At 36.9% G+C, this 16416-nt stretch overlaps 1 protein-coding gene across 3 annotated transcripts in view; it reads left to right on the top strand.

Annotated features, from left to right (window-relative positions):
• The window catches only part of ANTXR1 (ANTXR cell adhesion molecule 1), a 220520-nt gene that overhangs the window by 27334 nt on the left and 176770 nt on the right, over nt 1–16416 (top strand). For all 3 annotated transcript variants that reach the window (XR_013994581.1, XM_081068017.1, XM_081068018.1), the window contains exon 3: nt 2643–2714. Coding sequence is in view for 2 of the 3 variants with exons in the window: in XM_081068017.1 (XP_080924143.1) it covers nt 2643–2714 (72 nt within the window). In the remaining variant the exon portion in view is untranslated. The remainder of the gene's footprint in view (nt 1–2642; nt 2715–16416) is intronic.

Here is a 16416-nt window from a genome sequence, read left to right as displayed (position 1 = left end):
GTGAATGAATTTTGAAAAAGAATGAATGGTTTTTATGTATTTATTCTAATACATAGTCTAGGCAGCTGATACTGCAGGAAGGAAGTTCATTCAATAACAGTGGCTGATACCAGTACAAAAATATCATTTCTAATTTCAGTGGGATTCTTGAAATTTCAGGTCCTTTATTTGTCTTTGTTCTGACTCTTCTCATTTTCCTAATAATGATCCTAACTCTTCACCATTTTTTTCAAGCCCCCAACCTACACCTCACACCCATCGCTCTCAGCAAAGAACTTTGCCTCCTGTTTGACCAAGAACCCAGAGAATAGCAGACAAGTGATTACCTCGAGTTCTAATTCTACTCTGAAAAGACGTATGCATGTCCTTCCCATCATCTTTGAAATTGAAGTTTCTTTTTAAAGCCACACCCTCCATTTTCGTCCACGATATTCCATCATCTCCAATCACCTGTAGGTTTTTGTTTTTCTCTGTATTTTCTCTACATTTCTCCTGGCTCCATTTCCACTGTCAATAGACATAAACTAATCTCTCCTGCCCCTTGTCTGGAAAACAAAAAACAAAAATCTCCTGATCATTTCTTCCTATAGGTACCATCCTATTTCTTTACTGGTTTCTCACTCAAATATCTTTAAAGACTTGCTGTCTCCATATCCTTAACCCACTGCCACCCCGCTTTCATCCCCACCCCTAACTCCCTGCTCTCACCAAAGTCATTAAGAGGTGCCCTAGAGGACAAATCCAGTGAGCTCCATGTAGTGCATATTCTGCTGGACAGAGATTTCATTTGATTCGGATTTATTGCTCCTTGAAGTTCTCTCCTCCACTTGCTTCTGGTTCTTTCATCTCACCGCCCAGAGCTAGGCCTTCACGTGTTGATATTGGCTCTAAATTTGGCTCACATCCCTTCTCACTGCTGACACTCTCTTTGAACGATTTTATTCACATCAGTATGCTGCGAACTCACAAATTATTTCTCTTGCCTTTGGAAGACCTACATTTCCCACATTTCAAATTCATTCTTTCCAGAACTGAACTCTGTAGACGGGAGGCAGCATAGTATAGTGGTCAGGAGCCCAAGTTCTAGAATCAGAATGCTTAGATTTAAGTCCCAGGCCCACAATGCTCCCACTGTGGGACTTTGGGGAAATCACTTTAGCTTTCAGGGTTTTAATTCTCTTCTGTGGAAAATAGAAATAATAATAGCACTGATCTCATAAAGTTGTTCTAAGTTTAATGAGTATTATCTCATTATCTCATGCGAATCACAATAGTGCCTGGCACCTACTTGCACTTGATAAGTTTGGACATAGTTAGTATGACCATAATCATTATTATTGTCATTTAGGACATGGTGTCCTGCTGGCCCAGGACTAGTGAGGGAGTAACAAGCAGCATGGTGTCATGGACAGAGAACCCAGGTTTGTCTCAAGAGGCCAATATTCAATACACCAGGTATTGCTTGGGCACCTACCAAGTATTAAACACCATGCTAAAGGTTTCCAGAGATGCGTCAAACAGATGGTAATGAATGTAGACTTTATCCTGGAGGCAGTAGAAGCCATTAGAGGTTTTACGGCAGATAAGTGACAAGATCTGATTTATATTTTCGGAAAATAATTCTGGGAGCAGTGGAACAAGGAATGAGTTTAGGTCACCAGCTAGGAAATAATTGCAGTGGTCTGATAATTGAGGGCAAGTTCCTAAGTGAAGAGATGGAAAAGAGGGACGAGTTTGGGATACGTTTTAGGAAGTGGGAACAAAAAGAGTGGGGGCCAGATCAGGTTTGGGATGCTATTGCATTGTGAAGAAATAGGTTGGTGCTATGATGGATGAACCAGTTGGCCACCCAGAGAGAGCCCCACAGGATGGCATTTCACTGGTGAATCCGCTGCAGTCTGACAGTCAGTCCATCTTGCAGATGGAGAAGCACGTTTGGGCCTCAGCCGAAAGTTGTTCTGTCTCACAGAGGGTGGATTTTACATTGACAAAGCTCCCAAGCATTGTCATATAAAAACCATGCCAATGTGTTCATTAATAATGAGAAGTATAACTACTGAGTGGAATAGATATTCTTGTGGCCCATGAGCACATTCTCTCCTTTAAAGGATAACCTCCTTGGAAAGCCAAGTAGAAACTCAAAGTTGATGGCGATCCAACTCTCAGAGCAAAAGGAGTTCAATGTATGATCTTAATGGCTGATGGCATCAGCTTCAACAACCTGAAACACTCTCTTCGTATAGGAAGACTACTCTGGAGACACTATCGAATTTTATCTGTTGGGATCCCCCTTTTTACAGACACCACGCAGATCAGTCCTCTTCTAGGGATACATTTCTTTAGACAGAACACAGGGCAGTGATGAATTTTAGCTTTCTTACTTATAATCCGCATTCACTGAGGGGCGGTATTAAGTCAGAAGCCAGCCTCCAGGCAGACAACGCAGGCCTTCTCTTTGGTACATAGCTTCAAATCTGATGCTGGCTAAATACTTGCAACACCAGCTGTGGAGGCCCCACTGGGTTACACATCCTCAGCTCTGGCAGTGCTGATATAAAGGGAAGTACAGGGAGGAAGCCTGGAAGGGAATGGCATTCTATAGGCATTCTATCTGCCCTAATAGAATTTCTTTTCCTTTCCAGCCCTCAGTTAAGAATGTCCTTTATTGTCTTCTCTACTCGAGGAACAACCCTAATGAAACTAACAGAAGACAGGTAAGAATGTTTCCCCATCTCTGTCATTAAAATGCCTATCTTTTCTTGAGTAGTTCTCCTATTTCTGCCCTAGTGCTCACTTTGACCTGTCGGTCATTTTAATCTAATAATTCTCTCTTTTCACTTAAGCCTTAAACTTTGCACACTGATCCATCTGCTAGTTTACTCTGCGATGACTTTGATAGAATTTCCTGATGTTGGTGAATTTTTATAAATGACTGGTGAAATTTTATAAATTACTAAATCACATGAAGGTAAATCTTACATTTCATTGGTGACTTGGTCTGCGAACTTGGAGCAAAATGTTAGCAAACGAAATTCTTGGGGGACTATATTTTCGTTTATTAGATTAGATGTTTTTTGTGAATTAAGGTTTGAGAGATATAATAAGCACACTACGAGAGAAGTAAGAACTTGAAATATTATCATACATAATTACCAAGGCAGGGAATAGAAAGAGAGGGTTGATAGTACCACAATATAAAAGGGAATTTGAATCAGGAGTGGAAATAGTTGTTGACATAGAAGGATGAGTTCGACCTAGCTTAACAAAAATATTATTTGGGGTTTTACCACTTGCAGATGAAAACTAGCAATAACAGAAACATGCCATTTATTCATAGTTAGGATGGTGTATTAGGAAAGGACATGAGTTTTCCTGAGTTAATGATACTTTGTCTACTTTGTAAAAAGTGACATGGGCCACATAAGAGAAGCACTGTGGGGCAACACCTGTGGGACTATTAGCAGACTTATATAGGGGCATGTTGGGAAAAGGAAAGGAAGTAGGGCTAGAACAGGGAGGGCAGGAAGACTTTATTCTGTAATACTCTTCTTCTACAACTGAGACTAGAACTAACAGGACAGACTAAGGTGTTTACATTTTGCACTGACACAGCAAATCTGAGCTAGTCCCTATTTTTCTCCATGTCTTTGTTTCCCGTCTGTAACAAGAAGAGTACACCACACCACATAGAAGTCTTTAAATGCTGTTCTTTTTCAACAGTATCTATTATATGCATGCATGCCATTTGAGATGCACAGAAACGCTATTTTAAAAACAGGCGTTTCTTATTTCTTATTAACAGAAGAAGAAACTGAGGCCATAGTATGATTCTAAGAATACCGAGCAACCCACATTAGATGCAGCCTCGGCATTTTTCCACTCCTATTTTGCTGCCTTGCGTTAAAATTAAACGGGGAATCATAAAGCCCAAGAAACCTGTGTGACTTTCCTTCAATGTTGGCCAAGGATTTTAAGAAGTGTCTCTAACCTACGGGCTATATTCCAGATTCCTAATCTCTCTCAGTCGTTGTGTGATGACATCCTTTATGCAGAGATGTCTTTTATTCTAAGAAAACTCTCCTCTTACCCGTTCTTCACATCTTCCTACATACAGAGGCTGCCTAGTGTTACCTCCACTTACTCTGTGCCAAGAATTTGGCCAAGAGAACAAATCCACACGCCTCTTGTGGATATGTTGTGTGCCGCTGCTCACAACCTCTGGGGGCTGGGGAGGGCAGAGGTGGGCCACGGATTGACAAACACTATTGAATACCTAGGCATTCAAACCCATTGTGGTTATGGTTAGTTCATATTAATCATCTGAATCCTACTTAGAGTCTCCTTTTATGTGCCTTAACTCTGCTACTAGTTCCCTGTGCCAATGAGGAGACAGGTTAGATCTCTAATTTGTTAGAAGCAGCATTTAATATTTAAGGATAGAATATGCATCAAACAATAGCCAGAAATGCCTTTGCTAAAGCCTGTATTTGTTTCATGTGGTAACTGCTTGTCATGGTTCACTGACATGTCCCCAACCTTATCAATCTATGGAAAAATGTGGGCAAACCATCTCTCTCTAAAAGACTTTCTCGCGAGATTGGCTAAAAGAATTAGGCTTTCAGAACTTCCAAGCCAGTACTATTTCTGAAATACATGACTTTCAGTGTATTAGTTGGTCAGAGGAATTTGTGTATTTTTCTCTGTATCTCATTTGATCTTCATACTATCCGTATAAGACAGTAATAAGATGCATTATTTACCGATGTGATAATTAAGGAAACTCACAGTTTTAAAAATGTGTTTAAAAACAAGACATGAATTAGCAGAGACTCTCATTTCAACAAGAGCAAGAGATTTGGGGTAAATCAAAAGAAATCATATCCAACGTATATTTGCATCCAATTCTTGGGATCAAATCCACATAAAAGAAGCCATGGGAAAATTGAAGAAATAGAATGGAAAATAACTATGGTGTGCTGAGATGTAGATGTACTATTAGAATAATAATACCTATCATTTGTGTCTTTTATCTGCTAAGCACTTTACCTATCACTACTTATCTATCCCTATATAACTGTTAGCACTTCAACTTCTAATGGAGTCTCTGGTCATTTGATTCATTGTTTTATGTGCAATATGCCATTTTTCACTGTTTTCAAGATTTTTTTTTAATCTTTAATTCTCAGCAGTTTGATTATGATATAGCTGGGTATGGTTTTCTTTGAGTTTATCCTATTTTGGATTTGCTGAACTTATTATATCTATAAATTTATGTCTTTCACCAAATTTGAGGACCATTTTTTTTTCAAATATTTTTCTGCACTAGTCACTTTGTCCTCTCCTTCTGGGACTGCAATGGCACAAATGTTAGATTTTGATATTCCACATGTCCCTTTTCAGTTCTTTTTCAATCTTCTTTCTGTTTTTTCAGATTAGATCATTTCTATTGATCTACCTTCATGTTCACTCACTCTTTCCTCTGTCATCTCCATTCTACCATTGAGCTCATCCATTCAATTTTTTACTGCAGGATTGTGTTTCTCAGTTCTATAGTATCTATTTGGATCTTTTTAAAGTTTTTATTTCTCTGCTGAGAACTTTCATCTCTCCATTTACTTCAAGTGTGCTTACCTTTACCTCATGCAACGTAGTTATTATAACGGCTTTAAATTCTTTGTCTTATAGTTCCAACAGCTCACGTTTGGCATCTTGATTGTCTTCTCCCTTGAGAATCAGTCACATATTCTAGGTGTTTTGTGTCAAGTAATTTTAGATTATATCCTAGAAATTTTTTAAATTATGTTGTTGAGACTCTGAGTCATATTCAGATCCTCTGGAGAATGTTGATTTTTTTCCCTTTGTTTACTTTAGTAGGAAATCACCTTGGCTAGGTTCAAACCACAAGCTCTATCTCTTCCTCTGTGGTTGGTGGTTTTTATTTTGGTTCTACTTTCAAAGGCTTTGCTAGGCTGCATTGGTCTGTCCCACACATGTGCAACTCAAAAGATGAATCTGGGACTTATACAGCTTCATACACAGAATTAGAGAGAGCCCCTTCTCCAGCTCTCTGCTCTCTAGGATCCCCCAACACTATCTTTCCCTCTGAGGCCTCCTTTCAAAGTCCTCTAGAAAGAAAAATGGAGTTTCTCTTGGAGTTTTGGCTAACACATTGCTGAATGCAGTTCTCTAGTGAGGTCACCCTTGGGGCAAAGCCAGGAATAATAAAAGAGAAATAAAAATGGTGATTCCCTCCACACTCTTTGAACCACTGGGGTGGGATGTGGGGTGGGGGGGAGGCTTTAACCAGGGGCCAGAAATATGGGGGCTTTCTGGGCTTTTTAGGTAACAGCCCAGGCCACTGCCTTGTACTGAGACCCATCCTCGGGTTAAAGAAATGAGAGAAAAGAGGAAAACAAATTTGGAATTCAGCTTTGTGTGGGTTATTTTCCAGGTTTTAACTGCCTTCCTCAATCCACCTGCTTTGTTTACTTTTCAGAGGCTTTGTGTGTTTGCTGATTTTATTTTGTCCAGAGTTTTGTTATAATAAATAAGAGCTAGCCAGTGCCAAGTTTACTTCATCTTACCTGCTGTTACTTTAATTTCACAGATAATGACACTGAGATTCAAATAATTTAGATAACTTGCTAACGTCAAATAATAAAAAATGGCAGAACTAGTATTCTTAGTCTGGATTCTGGATTTGGATCAATTCATGTGCTTTCCATTGTATCATGTTGCTCTTTCAAGATTTCTTAGCTTCATCAGTCGCAAAGCAATTGACAAATTGTAACAAATGTTTTAGGTTTCTTCATTAGCATAAGAAAGGACATGTTAATTTAAATACGATTAGAATTAATTATTTTAGTGTTAACGACTGCATATGAGGCCCTAAAAACTCCTTGGATGTCTTTTCCTAATCTTAATCCAAATACTTCAAATATTTCATCATTGGAAATGAGATCATGTCAAGGAAGTCCAACTCTTACTTTAAAAGAAATCAGGAATAGATTTTAAATTTAATCAAATGCATTTTGGCAGCTTGAGTTGATCATGTTTTTTTTTAACTTACTAATACAGTGAAATGCATTAAGAAGATATTTTTAATATTGGATCATTCTTGCCTTTCTGGTTACACTTAATTGTAATACATTATTATTTTAATGTAGAGCTGAATTCTATTTCTGTATTTTATTCAGAAATTTAGCACCAATATTCATAATGGTGATTGGGTTGCTATTGTCCTTTTTATGACTACCATTACTTACAGTATTTTATGTAGGGTTTTTTTTTTTTATTTAGATTTTATTTTACACCTAGAATTTATCCTGATGCATGGTATAAGGCCAAGATGAATCTTTTTTTCTCCAAATGGTTAGCCAGTTTTTCCAGGACCATTTGCTGAATAATCTTTTACTATCAATGTGAAAAAGTTAAACTCTTTTATAGACTTGGGGACACTGCTGGGTTTTCTCTTCTGAAACTCTGCATTTCTGTCTGTTCCTACCCTAGAAGCAGTTATGTATTTTAATTAGTTTTAACATCTGGAAGACCCATCCTTCCTCACTTCCAATCTTGGGTGAAAAAGCTCCCTGGTATTTAGTGGGTTTTTCCCCTACCATGTGAATTTTAAATAATTTTTTTAGGTTCCAAAATATTCTTGTGATTTTCACTTTAATTGTATGAAAAATACAAAATAATCTTAGCAGATAGCATTGCATTTTTACTGTATTTATTTTCTTATTTGAGGTTGTATCACTTCGCTTGTATGTCCCTCAGTAAGATTCTGATATATTCTTCAGATCACTCTTATACAATGTTTGTTAAGTTTACGTTAGGCATTTTACAGTTTTGCTTCCATTGTGAATAAATTTTTTTTAGTTGTATTTTCTAAATTATTGTTCACTATAGAGCAGTTACCTATAATTTAGGGTCCATGGGCTTTTATTAAACTCCATTAAATTTTTATTTTTTAATTTGCAAGTCAGAGAGATTGTAGCTTGCATCACAAGAGGCTTATACCCCCAAAATAGTTAAGAAATATTGGTTTGGGGAAAACTATTAGTTTTGTAGACTTACTTTTTATTCCATCATTTTAATGAAACATTTTATTAGTTCTAATACTTTTCCAATTAATTTTGGAGTGGTTTTCTAGTAAGATGGTTGTATTATTTGTAACCCCTGTTCTCTTTTGTGTGTGTGTGTGTGTGTGTGTGTGTGTGAAGTGAGATTCTTTTTTTTCTCTCTTTTCTAATATATATAGCTAATATCTTTTTGTGTGTCTTATTACGTTGGCTAAAAGTTTCAAACTTTAATGGGAATGACTTGTGTTTCACAATTATATACTTTATTGGATATTGACTTCATAGAGATATTTTATCAACTATATTAAGGAATGATTCTTCCAATTTTATTTAAAAATTTTTACATGAAATAAATGTTAAGATTTGTTAAATGCCCTTTGTCATATCAAGATAATTATACCTTTCTTCTTTTATTTCCTTTGTCTTATCCATTTGAAAATTTTAAATCAAAAGATTTCCTGATGAAAAACAAATCTTACATTCCTGGAGTAAATTTTATTTATCATGGTTTGTTCTTTTATTTTATTTCTGGATTTGATTTAATATAAGCCTGAAGATATTGCTTATCAATGTTTAATATTAAGAGTATTCAAGAGTTTTAGTTTATACTATTTTTGTCAGTTTTCAGACCAAAACGATTATGTGAATTTGGAAAAATGAATTGGCAGCCTTTTTATATGCTATGGAATATCTTAACTACATAGCAAGTGTATGCTTGTTCAAGGTTTGATAGAATTCAAAGGAAAATCATCCAAGCCTAAATCATTATTAAAGAAGTTCTTTTGACAGTTATCACAAATTCTTATATGACTTACTGTTAGTATATTTTCCACCTTAAGAAGTGGTAGAAATTTCCTCATTCAAATTACTCAGTGGTCTGACTCTTAAATTTATTCATCAATTCTCTTTTGTATATTTGTTTTGTCTTATGATTCATTATTTTATCCTTTAACTATTATTATTTTTTTTTCCATTTTTATCTCATTTATTATCAGTACCTGAGTCAGCAGTCTGGGCTTGGGTTACCAGGATCCTCTGTTCTGGTAGCACGGGGTTGCAATCAAAGTCTCAGCAGGTGCTATGGTTCCTTGTAAGCGTTTCTTGAGGGTTGTCTTTCAAGCTCATTCAGGTTATTGGTAGAATTGGGTTCCTTACAGGTGTAGAATTTACGATGACTTCCATCTTTTTAAATGCTAGCAGAAGAAAATCTCTTTGACTTTCTTCCTTTTTAAGGGCTCCTACCTGATTAAATGTGGCCCACCTAAGTACTTCCCCTTTTTATTAATTCTTTTTTTTTTTTTTTTTTAAATTTATTTATTGGGGTGACAATTGTTAATGAAATTACATAATTTCAGGTGTACAATTCCGTATTACATCATCAATAAATCCCATTGTGTGTTCACCACCCAGAGTCAGTTCTCCTTCCATCACCATATATTTGATCCCCCTTACCCTCATCTCCCTCCCCCCACCCCCCTTACCCTCTGGTAACCACTAAAATATGTCTGTGTCTATGAGTTCTTGTTTCTCATTTGTTTGTCTTGTTTTTGGTTTATATACCACATATCAGTGAAATCATAGGGTTCTCTGCTTTTTCTGTCTGACTTATTTCGCTTAGCATTATATTCTCAAGATCCATCCATGTTGTCAGAAATGTTCCTATATCATCTTTCCTTAACGCTGAATAGTATTCCATTGTGTATATATACCACAACTTCTTTATCCATTCATCTATCGAAGGACATTTTGGTTGTTTCCATGTCTTGGCCACCGTAAACAAAGCTGCAATGAACATTGGAGTACACGTGTCTCTATAGAGAAATGCTTTTATATTTTTGGGGTAGATACCCAGGAGAGCGATTGCTGGGTCATATGGTAATTCTATTCCTTTAACTATTATTAATTCCTGTCTTCTGCTTCTTATCTTCTATTTCATCTCTTTTTCTGACTTCTTGAATTTAAAGTTTATTCAGAAAAAGTCAAGAACCATATGACTTCACTCATATGTGGCATATAAGACTGAAAGCAACAAATGAACAAGACAAACAAACAAATCATAGACACATACAACAGTTTAGTGGTTACCAGAGGGTAAGGGGGAAAGAAAGAGGTGGTAGAAGAGGGTGAAGGGGGTCAAATATAGGGTGATGGGAGGGTAACTGACTCTGGGTATTGAACACACAATACAGTATATAGATGATATATTACAGAATAGTGCTCTTTAAGCCTATGTAATTTTACTAACCAATGTCACTCCAATAAATTTAATAAAGATAATAAGAATATAAATTATACTCTAAATCTCATCCTTCCTGAATCTCCTACATTCTGACATGCACTGTTCTTACTATTGTTAATTTCTAAATAGCTTACCTTATAATTTTGTGTTTTATTTAATATGATTTACAAAGTATTTCACAATTTCTACATAATTTTTTTATATTTTTCTCAAATTTCTAGAGCCATTGCATTTTTTCAGAAAATGTGGTTCATACAATTTCTACTCTTAAAATTCATTTTTGTTGGTGGACCATTTGTTGAAAAGATTGTCTTTTTCCCCATTGGATGGTTGACATCCTTGTTGCAAATCACTTGATCATACATGCAGTTTTATTTCTGGGTCCTTTATTTTACTCCATTGGTCTGTATGTTTGTCCTTATGCTAATATGACATTGTTTTGATTACTGTGGCTTTGTAGTAAGTTTTGCAATGAGGAGGTATATTTCAATTTTTGTTCTTTATCAAGATTGTTTTGGGCTATTTGGGGTCCCCTGAGATTCCATATGAAATTTAGGATAAGTTTTCCTACTTGTGCAAAAAAAAAATGCCATAGGAATTTTGATAGAGATTGCATTGAATCTATGGATCACTTTGGGTGGTACTGTCATCTTAACAATATTAAATCTTCCAATCCATGAACACAGGCTATTTTTCATTTACTTATGCCTTTAATTTCTCTCATCAATGTTTTATAGTTTTCAGTGCATTTTATTTTTTAACTGACAAATGGTATCTCTCAATGCTATGAATATTTAATTTTCCTGATCCTGAATTTTTCTTTTTGTGTGTATGTGGCACCCTGCTATTGTGTTAGAGATGGAATATCTTCATCATGAATGTGAACTAGAAGTGCTTTATGTTTCTTATATGACTTTGCTTCAAAGGGGAAGTTTTCTCAAATTCCTCTAATTGGTCGTTTTCTTTCCAACTTCTGAGACATTTATTATTATTTTTTTTTTTTAGTATACTGACTTAAAAGAAAAACAACTAGGTTTTTCAGTACTGGGTTTTGGCGTAAGTTCTGTCAGAGATCATATAAATCTTTGTTGAAAATGTGAAGATTCCAAGCTAAAGAAGACAGGAAAATTTAGATGTGCATAGTGTAATTTTTTTTCTTGGAAATGATGGAGACCCAGTAGTGTATCCAAGGTAGGGAGGAAATTGAAGCCAAAGGAAGATGGTCAGGTGTAGATGTTGGATCACTCTGTTAAGGACCTATTCCTCCACCAACCATAAGCTTTTCATCTCATGTCCTGGAATTCCAGGCTGGTGGGTCGTTCCCTCATCCTGATCTCAGCAGCTCTGCTTTTTGCAGGAATTCTTCCATTGTCTGGCATGTGTATAGCATCCTTACCTATTTTCCAGCAGTGAAAAACATTTCCCCCTATAATACTAGTTAACTGTTTCTACAGCACTTTGGAAAGAAAAGGGGAGGTTAAATGTAAACATAGACCCAGATCACTATCTTTAACTGGAAATCTCACGTTGTTATAAACTTTGCAAGACTATAAAAGAAAGCATAACAAAACAAGTCAAAGAATTATGTCTTATCCAACCCACTGGCTTCATTTCACTGCTAAGGAAAATCATCTCAGAGAGATTGAATTATTTGCCTAAATTCACATAAGTCGTCAGTGGCAGAACGTTTTTAACTCATAAAATTCTTAAATCCAGTGATTTTTTTTTCCTACTACATTAAATAGCCTATCCAATTCACTGCATGTGTATGCATGCTGCTGTCTTTTTTTCTTATCTGTGGAATACTTACATGGAAGCAACCACTATGTATATGTGCAAATGCATAAATATATGTGTTGTATGAGTCTATTTATTAATGACTTTTATTAATGGCTTATTATGTGCCAATAACCTAGAATATTTTGCTTAACTATAAAGAGAAAAATGATAATACTACCTTGTAAGGTTGTTATGGGAATTATATTATTTATTATATGTATTAAATAGATGGTGATAGTCAGAGAAAGTTAAAGTCCACTTCGCTGTAAAAGTGTAGGAACCTGGATTTGAACCCAGGCATCATGACACCAATGTCCACACCCTCAATCATTATACTACATTATACATTATACTACAGATACTACATATACTACTATTATATATAGTTTTAATTAAAAACAAATCCAAGCATACACAATTCTCCACCCAGACCCTCTGACTTCTACCAGAAAACAATTTCCTGAAAGCATATCCCCTCTACCCATTTTATCTTCATGGCCTTTTAACATCAGCTTGGAAATACTCCTTACAAAGAGGTAAAGAGGTAGCATCAGCATTTCGCAGATGGGGTTAAGAGGTTAAGTAAGTATCTTGCTTATTGCTTAAGAAGTTGGAGTGAAAGCCAAGAACGCTTGGCTCAAACTGCTGAGTGGAAACCAAGAGACCACACTCCTCTATCCCTCTCAGTTATCCTTTGGTTTGGTTGGGAATGTGGTTTTGCCATTAATGTCACAGGGGAAAATGACATATTCTGAACACATCGCTTGATTCCTGGAGCAGAATGATTATAGGCTGTCATTACCAAGAGACATAGTTCTAAAAGCCTTTTCTAAATTTAAAACTAGGAGAGAAAAAAAAAGTCTTCAGATACTTTGTGCTTGAAAGAACCTGGATTCATTCCATTTTGAGATAATATTCATTTAGGTACGAATAGATTTGCTGACAAAATGAAGAGAAATAGAGTGGAGCATTTATTTATTCCCTTGTCCTGTTGATTGAGAGGTAATATCATGGGGTCTGAGTCCATGAGAAAGTTCCTTACCTCTCTGTGCCTTGGTTTCATCCCTGTAAAGCAATGTAGTGATGGCCCCTACTTCATACTTAGAACTGTTGGAAGGGTTAACAATGCCAGGGATATAGTAAGTGCTGTTGTTACTGTTGTGGTTGCTGCTGAGGTTTTGACAAGCAGCTAAGGAATTACCCCAAATCCTCCTGGACACACCCCACATAAACCATCAGAGCATATCCAACAGTAATTCAAGGAGTGAGTTCCCATATCTTTCTGGCTTACGTCCTTCTCTGAAGTTGTTAACATTTGGCCGTCTATCCTTCTATAGAGGGATACAGGTAGAAAATGCTGCTTCAGCATGAGGCCACATAAAAGTTAGTAAAGTTAGTGTTTCCTTTGTCTGGTGGTTCTAGTGAGACGTCTTCCGGACAGGAGCTCACAGGCAATGTCTCTAGAGGAAGCTGTCTAAGGGCTTCCATATTGAATCTCAATGTTGTAAAAAGAACCCACCTTGAAGCAGTACAGCAGGTCTGGGATCACACTGATTTGTTTGAGTAGTGTGGCCCAGCACTTCTCACACCCTTCCTCTGGAGTAGCCCTGTTTATAGAAGAAGTAAGAGGGTACCTCTGGGGTCATAGGATAATATATGGAGTGGCTCATCACAAGCAAGAAAATGTCTTCAACAACTTTCATCTTAAAAATGTATGTGCGTGTGTATTCTATTCCATAATGTGCCAATGTTTGATTCTATATATAAATCTTGTTGAGTTCTTCCTCAAATTGGGGGGTAAAATTTATGCTCCAGAAAATACAAAGATATATATGTATATGTACAATGTCTGACAATTAAGTTCACAAACTTGTTGCAACACTGTTCCTACACTTTTTTGATATCAGAGGGATTATTCATTATTAATTTGTACCGACTAAACAGTTAAATTAACCAAGTTACTATTTGGAAGTGCTGAAAAGGCTGCGTGAGAAAGTTAGACGAACTGAACTTTTTGCCAACAATTCATGGCTCTGGCATCACGACAAGGCATCAGCTCACACAGCACTGTCTGTGAGGGAGTTTTCAGCCAGTAAACAAATAACTGTATTGACACACTCCCTGCTCACCTCATCTGGCCCCTAATGACTTCTTTCTTTACCTGAAGATAAAGGAATTATTGAAAGGAAGACATTTTGATGACATTTGGGACATTAAGGGTAATATGATGACAGCTCTGATGGCCATTCCAGAAAGAGTCCCAAAATTGCTTTGAAGGGTAAACTAGGCACTGGCATCAGTGCATAGCTTCCCAAGGGGAGCACTTCGAAGGTGACCGTAGTGATATTCAACAATGAGGTATGCAGCACTTTTTCTAGGATGAGCTCGCGAACTTAATTGTCTGACCTCATATGTATGTACCTGTGTCTTTGTGTACGATACACTGTCCTATACCTAGCTTGGACACCACTGATGTAATAGAGACAATGCAAACTTTGTGTCAGGACCTGTCTGGATTCCAATCTGTGCTTCACCAGCACACACGTTACTGCATTCCTCTGAATCTGTTTTGTGTCATGTACAACAAAGATAACAATTCCCACCATATGGTGTTATGAGGCTTTTGTGAATTAATGCATGAAACGTGCCCAGCAGAGACCTTGGCACAGCATAGATACTCAGGAAATGTGACTTCCTGTCCTCACCTACTATCCCTCGTGTGGCAACTACATTTAAAGCAGGATTCAGGAACATTCTTGTCTGGGTGAAACCAGCAAGGCAAACTTCAGAAGTAGTCAACAGAACCAAAGAATGGTAGGTAGAGTTCTCATACCCAAAGCTAAACAGCCAAAACCAACAAAACTTCTGTAGCTGAATAAAAACAAACCCATTATCAGGCAACTCCATAACTGAAGCACCCTGCCTGTCCATCACCCAAATCTCAGCTCCCTGGCCCCCAGGGTGGGGACTTGCGCCTCAGACGTAGTGCTGTATTCAATAGGTTCTGAGTGCCTCCTCGTGAACTGCAGGTTCAATCTTTGCTTCTCACCCTTAACAATTTTTTAAATTATTTCGAGTCCAACAAAAGTATACAAAAAAAGATAATGAACAGTCATTATTCACATGATGATTATAAAATAAAGCATTACAGGTATTGACATGCCCTGTATACACTTCCTTTCTTATTTCCTCACCAGAGATAATCACTATCCTGAATTTGGGGTTTATTATTTTAATGGATGTTGTATATTTTTATATACCTATGAGCAATATATTATATTTTTTCATTTTAAACTTTATAATAAATGATCATATTGTATGCATTTTTCTTGAACTTGCTTTTTACAATTAACATCATGTTTTTGAGACTTTTTCTACATAGATACATGTAGCTGTGCATGGTTCATTTTAACTAATGTGTAATTTTCTATTGCATCATATTCTGTTATAATAATATACCATCATGTACTTATCTGTTCTCTTATTCATAGACAGTTAGTTTGTTTTGAATTTTTTGCTGTTATAAACAAAGTTGCAATGAATATTCTTATACATCTCCTGGGAGGTCAGAAGTAAGACTATCTGATATATAACTAGGGATTGAATTGCTAGGTCTTACAGTATGTGAATATATAACTTTACTTTTGAGCATTACTTAGTTGTTCTCCAAAGGAGCTGCACCAATTTACAGTCCCATTGGTGATTTATAAGTATTCTCATTGCCCCACCTCCTCCCAACATCTTGTCTGATCCCCCAACTATTCTCAAAGACTGTGTCTACATATGACTTGTGGGTTGGATTATCTGGGATGAACCTCGTATACTCCTACCTACTCACCTCCAGCCCAAAGGGTTACAAGGAAGTTTTCTTTGGAGACAACTGTAGGCTTCACCAGCCTATACTAAAGAGATGTGATCTGACAAAAGCAGAAGATACTTGCTTATCGTCTACCCTAGGGTTGTCCTTTTTCAGCTTCCATGCAAGAAGGTGACTCTGGGCTCCACAGTCTCTGTTGCAGACTCTGTGCCGCTCTAGCCTATGTCCCTCCAAATATTCATTGTGGTCAGTAGTGCTGAGCATCAGCCTGACCATTTTAGATGCTATCCGCACCAGGAGAGACCCAGTCCCTCTTGAACTAAGAGGAGCATGAAACTGAAGGTTCTCATAGGAGGAAGCTGTATATTTGGGAAACTCTGAATACAGAACCCACTTTCTACCACTCCCATCTCCTGCCAAATATGGCTCAGTGAGGGAAGAGTTCGTGATGGGGAAGGTCTAACTGGGATTTGTTTCAAAACAAATAGGAAACTGCATGG

Source organism: Rhinolophus hipposideros, assembly GCF_964194185.1.
Source record: "Rhinolophus hipposideros genome assembly, chromosome: 12".
NCBI lineage: Eukaryota > Metazoa > Chordata > Mammalia > Chiroptera > Rhinolophidae > Rhinolophus > Rhinolophus hipposideros.
This window is presented reverse-complemented; position numbering and strand designations above follow the sequence as displayed.